General features: G+C 48.4%; 1 protein-coding gene across 3 annotated transcripts in view; it reads left to right on the top strand.

The window, feature by feature from the left end:
* The first annotated feature begins 1136 nt into the window (after positions 1-1136).
* The window catches only part of cacng8b (calcium channel, voltage-dependent, gamma subunit 8b), a 40529-nt gene continuing 33316 nt past the window's right edge, over positions 1137-8349 (top strand). Inside the window, exons 1-3 of one of the 3 annotated variants that reach the window (XM_039741107.1) lie at positions 1137-1355; positions 4710-4968; positions 5059-5355. In XM_039741107.1, coding sequence (XP_039597041.1) covers positions 5130-5355 — 226 coding nt within the window. In that variant the 5' untranslated portion in view covers positions 1137-1355; positions 4710-4968; positions 5059-5129. Of the gene's footprint in view, positions 1385-4709; positions 4969-5058; positions 5356-8349 lie in introns of all 3 variants that reach the window. The other 2 variants (XM_039741106.1, XM_039741105.1) reach the window with 2 other exon arrangements.

Below are 8349 nucleotides of genomic sequence, written 5' to 3'. Positions count from 1 at the left end.
GTCACAATTCTGCGTCGCTTTCAAGGTCACAGGCTCGCTCAGAGGTCGTATCGCTCCCACCTCTTCCATTGTTCAAATTTCAGCAGCTCTTGGGCTGACAACACGCAAAACATCATTTGAAAGAAAACCTCAAATCCCACCTGCTGAACACAAAGTGATTGAGGGAAAATTTGGAATAATGCAGAAAAATCCCTCCGAGGCAACAGAGCATCCCCATTGTGGCACTAAAGGGTTTGACTCCCGGTCACCTTGAGAGCCGCAGTCGAAGCCCCTCGCCGACAGTCAGACGGTTGGTTCTGCATGGCGGCACATGTGGTTTACGAACAACCCCCCCACACACACACACACCCCACTCCCACCACCACCTCTTCTAACCCGACTTCACATTCTGTCAGATTCAGCATACTGAAGTAATGAAGCATTGCATTGCCTGAGACCTCCAGGGGTCTCTTATAGACTTGAGCGAGTGGCAGAGAGCCTGCCAAGTGAGACCTCACAGATATTATTACAGCCCATTTTCTGAATGAGTACTCAATGCCGCTGAGATCCAGATGTGCTGCTGGAGTGAAGGCTCACTCTGCTCTGTGACGAGGGGGCTTCACAATGAGTAGATTCTCACCCGCCAATCACACCACATCCTAGGGATGTTTGTGTTCTGTAGCGGAGATGAAGCCTTACGGATGTTATACCTCACTAACCTAGCCTGAAGAAAAAGAGGAGAAAGAAGCAGAAAAGAAGGACCACAAAAATCCCTTTAGTCGCTCCGTTATGTCCCTGCCTGGTCACCGCTACCGGCGCGCGTTCACGGGGACTGAGCGCCGCGCGCCCGGGCAGAACTCCCCTCCCTTTCCGGACTTATCCGAACGCCCGAATAATGGCGGAAAGAACCGACTGGCAAGTCCGCAGCGGCTCCATTCTCCTGAACTGATCTGAACCAGTCGGGCTTCGAGTACTCCGTAACCTTCCCCCCTCCCTTTCCAGAAATAGGTAGGCGAGTGGACCGCCCCTAACCTCACCGACCCCCAGAAAACATTGCTTCCCCACCAGCCCCCCGTTTCCAGCACAGACGCACGCACGTACGCACGCACACTTAGTAACCGGGAACAAGAGAGGGAGGGCTGAAAGAGAGAGGGGGTCTGAGGCTCGAGCTGAGCTCCGATTAGCCACAAGGGTGAAAGAAAATTAACAAGGAAGCCAGCGAAGAAGCGAGCGAGCGAGCGAGCGGACATCGAGGAAGCGCAAAGACATCGCAAGGGAACAGACGGACAGCGCGAGCTGGGAAACGAACACGCCACCGACCGACGGACAGACAGACAGAACGACAGAGCGGCGCCCGCCAGCGAGCAGATGGCCGAGTAGGTAAATAGCGCGCCGTTATGTGCAGGTAAGCGTCGCGTGGAAATGAGAATAAATACATACATACATGAATGAATGAGTGAGTGAGAGAGTGAGTCAGTGAATGAATGAATGAATGAATGAATGAATGAACGGACAGGAAAGGTGGGACGATGGGCAGCGAAGGACGTGCCTTTGGAAATTAGCACGGGGCCAAATTGCTTCATATGATTGTTGGACTCCAGTGCCTATTTTGTACTTTGCTTCAGACGGGTAATAAGAATAAGAAGGGTCGAAGGGGATTCCTGCCCCTTCCACAAGACTTCCATTGAAGCACCGACATTCAACTTTTCTTTTATTATTATTGTCATTATTATTGTTATTCACATGCAAAATACAGAAAACCACCCATGCATTTCTCTCTCACTCTTGCTTCCTATCGCCTCGATTATACTGGCACACGATTCCCTCTGATTTTCGTGTATGATGTGTCTTGTTGCAGCATTTTACATAATTGTTTCTTGAAGAGGCAACTCCGTCTTACAGCTAACGGAAAGAGCACGACACGTTTTTTTTTTTTTCCTTAAAGGGATTGTCTCCCGTTCCGTATTTCGTCTTGCATCTGGTAGATATTGATGATTTCCCCTTGAAACCTTTCAGGAGGTACAGCCATCTCTGGGGCCGTTTATTATATAATATTCTAGAGGATGAGTAGTCGATGGGGGTGGATGGAATGTGTGTGTGTACATGCACACACATATATTACATTTGAACATCTATCTATCTATCTATCTATCTATCTATCTATCTATCTATCTATCTATCTATTCCTATACATAGATAGATCCATATGTACAATATGCGTGTGTATCTGTCTTTAGAAAGAGTATCTTAATCCTCTTTTATCCTCCTCATCCTCCTCCTCCGCGCAGCTTCATCACGGAAGAGAGGAAGGAACCGGACGTGACCGAGGCCGGGGTCTTAAATAAAACCCGTAACATGGGTGGATGCGAGACTGTAGCCCTATAGGTCGGATGGACTAGTGGGCACACACATTATCTATCTATCTATCTATCTATCTATCTATCTATCTATCGGTTATATAGTGCCTTTCAAATCTATCTGTCGGTCCGTCTATCGATTTTGTCGGTCTGTGTATTGACAGACAGCGTGCCAGTTGCTCCACCAAGACCGATGCCCCATAACAAGCCAAGGCATTTAAATATTTTATGATGAGCACATGCGGGCTCATGGTGCCGAAATGCGCAGTTTTGTGCTGTAGGGCAGTCATCCATTCAAAGGTGTCTTCCTCAGTCGATGGCGCGTCTGCATGTCAGTGTCGAAAAGAAGAAGAAGAAGAAGAAGAAGAGGAGGCAGTCTGCAGCACGGGCGCGGGGAGTTTTGCGGCGAATTCCACGGTCACTCTGCCCGGCTGGGCACGCGCGGCGTTGACTTTTATCCGCGCCGTGTTTCTGGGGGCGGCGGTTGCCAGGCTGCCTCTTGAAGATCAGTGCCGTTCAGGTTTCTGCATCGGTTCGCCTTGCGGTGCCGGGTGGGAGCGCACTCTCTCTCGGTCGCATCATCAGCGGCATTACAATGCCACATATCTTTAGGAAACGAAGAGACCGAGAATGACAGAAGCACATTAATTCCCACGCATTAACAGAAGCGGTGAAGGCACTGCCCGAGGCGATCTACTGGGCACCCTTGATGGGTACGGCTAATTCGTTAATAGGCGAGCTTAGACTGACCCACTGCGCTTCAGCGTTTTGAGGTTAGACGTACAGACCGCTAAATTAATTCAGGGGAAAGAAGGTTATGAACGCTGAACCCTTTTCTTTCTTCCTTTCTTCCTTTGTTTACCTTTCCTTCTGCCGTAGTGGCAGCATCCTCTGTCGCCACACCTTCTCCCTTTTGCCCAGTGACTTGACCAGAGCAGCAGGGCACTCTCCATTTTATCGTCTTCACACATTGGCACCCTACTAATGAACTGACAATAAAGCTTGTTGCGTGTCCTGTACTTTGGTTCATGTGAACTCGGTGTGGGATTCTTAAAAATGCCGGTTCTGTAATGGCACTTTACTGTATTGTGTGGTTCCTGGTAGACCCGTTGCTCGACACAGAAACCGTGGGCCTTCGAGAAGACCCCTAATATGTGGTCAAAACATAATCTTTAATGTCAAAGAGGCGACCTAGCAGGATACCAAGAATACCCAAACTTCACCTGTGTGAATCGGGAACCCATTTGTGTTTCACTGATGTGGTGCCAGTCACAAATCTACATAAACAGAGGTTCTTTCTGGAACCTTCATATGGATTGTTCATCTGGGGAGCAGAAATGGTTCCTCTGCGGCATCGCCCCAATGAAGCACTCTGTCACCTTTTGTTTCGAAGAGTCTACGTATTATACTCGGTGGGAAAGGGGCTATACAGCGTTTGGATGGTCAGATTGCTGGTGCAGTTTGTCCATTTTGCTCCCAGAGATTCTTGTTTTCTTTCTGGAGTCTGCGTGTTCCTCTTCTGTTCCAGTGGTCTTCCTCCAGTGGGCTTCAGTTTCTCTCACAGTCCTAGACCAAAATGGTAAGAGGGGGCATGTGAAATACATTTGGGGTGTGAGGTGATAAACTCCCAATGATCCACCAATAACAATTTACTCGACAGCAGGGGGCTCAACGTGATATTAGGCCCTGCTAAGTGACCTGTACTGCTGTCACCCAGACTGAGTGTGGGTGGGTATGGCGGATGGACTGGCATCAGGTGGAAAGTTACTCCAAATATATAAGATGGCAGAATGGATGAATTATTAGACCAACGATCTGACAACATTTGAGATGCAGTTGGCTCCATTTCTTTTCCCAGCTGGAGCCCAGGCAGGTGAAGTGACTTGCTGAGGGTCATACAGTGACAGTAGTGGGATTTGAACCCATAGCCTCAGGGTCTGAACCTCTAAAGCTTTAACCGCTATGCCACACTGCCTACATTAACATGACTGGATGAATGAATGAATTAACTGAGAAGGGTAATGCCCGCTGGCTAGTGTGCCCTTTGATGGACTGGCATCCTGTGCAGACTTCTTCTGTGCTGTATAGAACATGGCTGGATGAATGAATTAACTGATGAGGGCAATGCCCACTGGCTAGTGTGCCCTTTGATGGACTGGCATCCTGTGTAGACTTCTTCTGTGCTGTATATAACACGGCTGGATGAATGAAGAATTGACAGATAAAGATGATGCCTGTTTGCTGGTGCACCCCTTCTTTGTCACATTAGGTCTGGCTCATTTTGTGACATGTGCCTGAACGTGGGTTGAAATAGGGCGCCAGCAAACAACTTTCCGCTCATATGGATGTTTTTATTTTTGTTTTGTTCTCCAGGTGAAGAAGATGGCTTTGGGGTAATTAGGAGACCACCACAGACCTCCCAGGGAGACCTCCGAAAACGATAGTTAGATGGCCGGAGAGAGGAGTGCCAACGAGATCACACTTCAGCTGCTAGAGATTCAAGGAGAGAAAGGCAGGGGCCGAGAGGCAGAAGAAGAGCAGGCGACGGCGCAGAGGGAAGCCCTTGCCGCCCGTCATTCTCCCTGTCCAGCCTAGCGTTCCTCCGCCAGGCGAGTGCCCGTCCGTCAGCCTGGTGAGTGCCATTACCCGCGGCCGACCTCTGTCTCTCCTGCTTTTCCTCTCCTTTTCTTTTCTGCTCACCTCTTCCATGTTGTTTTCCCAGCTTGGACCGAGACCCAACCTCCACTACCAGTACTTCCAGTTGTTCTGGGTAAATGGTTGTGCCGGCTCGCCATGGTTTGGTGTGAGAAGGGAATCCAGATCCTCTTGACGACAGTGGGAGCATTTGCCGCGTTCGGCTTGATGACGGTGGCCATCGGCACAGACTACTGGCTGTATGCCAGGGCCTTCATCTGCAACAGCACGGCCAACTCGAGCACCGACGACGCACACAGCAAAGACCGAAAGGACCCAGGAGCGCTGACCCACTCCGGCCTCTGGAGGATCTGCTGCTTAGAAGGTTAGCCTGCCATCCCAAACTGAGATTACAAGTGCTGGTTCTGGGTGGTGCCCACTGCCTCGTGAGGGGCCAGTTGACGCGTGAGTGAGCTGAGAGGTCTGAGACGTGGGGCTTGTCTGGCATGGCACGGTTGGCAGCAGATGACCAGTGTGGCGGCCATCAGTGTCACTGTGTGGTGTCCCTTCAGCCGGTCGCTCTGCCCAAGATGGAGCTGCTGCTTACTTAGGAGCCGTGTATGTTTAATTGCTGCTTTCTCCTTATTTTGTGGCTGTCTCTGAGTTGCCCGATGTGTGCAGTGGCTTTGGGTAAGAGGGTAGCATGATGGCGCAGAGGTTGGTGCTTCTGCCTCCTGATTCTCATTCCTTTGGGTTTGATTGTCCCCCTTTGTGATGGTTAGGCCACAGTATGGGTGTGTGTGCCCAGTGGTGTACTGGCTCCTGCCTTGTGTTGCTGGTGCCCTCCATGTAACTAAATTGCAACCCCTGACAAGCAACAGCAACTGATGGCAATGGGGTGTCCATCTTAGGCCACCGGTTGGGGTTTTTATAGCAGTGGTGGACGTGTGATACGGTGGGCCGAGCAGACGCCGTTAAAAATGAAGAAGCAATGCTGAGATGTTACACTATGGTGCCCGCTCTGGTGGTCCTGAAGGACCTGATTGGACCTTCCAGGTTATAGCGACTTCTGGTCACGTGCTTTTCTAGCATCAGTAGCACCGGTGAGCGTTGCGTGGCTGCGGCACACTGTGGCTTGAAGGACGTCACAGAGAAGAGAGTGTGCTGAACCCGAGTGCCAGCGGGCTCGTCCTAAAGCGGCCGCCCACCATCTCGTTGAGTGTCTTCTCCTGACCGATCGCCGGTGTTTTGTTCAGCTCCATCCTCCCCTTGTCGCTGTGATTCCTCAGCTGCTCTCCCGGGTTCCGTTTAATAACTTTAGTCGTGGATGATCACGTTCTGCTGCACCTGCATCTTCATGAGGATGTGCTCTGCTTTCTAATCCCACCCACACTTTGTGATGGCCTGTCTGCCGTGTCACATTTTATAGAGACCACCCCGGGTGATTAGAGCTGTCCGGTCTCCGCCGCCATGTTTGATGAGGCCAGTTTAATGAGAACTCTTAGGTCATCTCACGATGGCGTCTTGGTAGTGGACCGCCTGCCACGTTTCCTGTTAGCAGGACTCATTATAATGCCTGGCACGCCTCGTTTTATTTTAAAGTGACCAGTGCGGACCCTTCTATTTCCTAGTGACCGCTCTTTACTCATCTATTAGGGTATTCATTATGTCTGAAGAGTCTCTAGTGTCACGTGAATTGTGACATTGTGAGCGTTTCAGTCCTTCAGTGTGACGTCAGGGCACCTTCTGTGATGTGTTATAGCGCCCGGCGTCCTCTCCGGGGTATCAAGTGTCACATTGGGCTGTTTGAGCGTCTTGATGGTGAACACTGTAGGAAAATAAGGGTATGGCAGATAAACTATTAAGATGGTAGAATGCAACATGCCACATTTGACTGAGTGGTCTTTCATTGTTCTTGTTTACAATGACAGCCCCCCTTATATCTTAGAGTGACCAGTCTGTGGCGCCCCGTTAGATTCCTTTTGATTCTGCCATGTAATATTCCCTGTCTTATCACGAGGATTCGGCTTTTCTGTTTCTCTTTCATTTTTACATTCTAACTGCCCACTTGTGTCGACTGTCTCTGTGTTACTGCGACCTGTGGTAGACTGCAGCACCTTTTTACGTGATATGTTACATTTGTTAAGAGTATTATTTCATTCTTACGGCACACCATAAGACATCCTCTTGTCCGTCGTGTAATATTTAATGTTGTGTAAACTGGAACGCAGCAGCACCTCCTTAATCCTCTCTGTCTAATATGTGAAATACAGCGACCGGCCTTTAACTGTCGTATTCTACGGGGCATCTTCTCTAATAATAACCAGTTTATGATCTGATATTTTATATTAAGAGGTTTAGGTTTTATTTATTTATATAGCACAGTTAAAAAGTTGAATAAAAGTGCTTTACATAGAATAAAGGCTAACAGTTAGAAATAAAAGCCAGATAAGGAATAACAAAAAAGAAAAAACAATTATGCCTACTTGAACACACATATGCCAGCATACAAACATAAATCTCTTATGTAAAATGATGTAACAAAATACATACATAAAATGAACACAGTATAAACAATATCAATAACACTCACGCTTATAAGCTATAAAGCGAGTGAATAAGAGCGCCTTTAAAACTATGAATTGTGGGAGCCGACCTCATCACGAGGGGCAAAGCGCTCCACGATTTAGGACCAGCCGCCCCTCAGCTTCAGCTGTTATGGCTGATCAGGAGACCTCAAAGAAGAGCAGCCTCCAACTTCCAGTCTGCCTGGGGTAGTTTATAGTGCCTCGTCTTTAATTATTACGTTACACCGCACAAGCCTCTGGATAAAGAAGAGCCAACCTGTCGACGTTTTATATATTATATTTTAAAAAAATATTCAAAATCTGTCTGCTCATAGTGACTATCATGTAATATGTCAGTAATATGACAGTAGTGACCAGTCCTGGCCTGACTGCCTGATGAGGTTTTATAGTCGCAGCCTGTGTTTGTTGGACTTGGCAAAACTTTGGGTAGATAGACAGGAAAGGCGCTATATGATAGATCAGGGGTGTCGAACCCCAGTCCTGCAGGTTTTCATTCTAACCATCTTCTTAATTAGTGACCAGTTTTGCTGCTAATTACTTCTTTTAATTAACTTGACTCTGGCCCCTTAATTAGCAGCCAAACAATAATGAGACACAAAACAAGCCGCTACACGACCAGCTCACCTGTGCCCCTCACACAATATCTGAAAATAAAGAAAGGTGAAGGTCTTAGTAAGGCTGATCTCTCAGGTCACCAAAACATTTTGACAATGTTTTTATGAAAAACAGAAAATCAACAGTTTTGGAAATGTCTGCTGTGCCAGAATGAGAGCAGCAACAGGCCATGGAAT

Source organism: Polypterus senegalus, chromosome 18, assembly GCF_016835505.1.
Source record: "Polypterus senegalus isolate Bchr_013 chromosome 18, ASM1683550v1, whole genome shotgun sequence".
Lineage (NCBI taxonomy): Eukaryota > Metazoa > Chordata > Cladistia > Polypteriformes > Polypteridae > Polypterus > Polypterus senegalus.
Note: the sequence above shows the minus strand (reverse complement) of the source record. Positions and strands in the feature narration are given on the sequence as shown.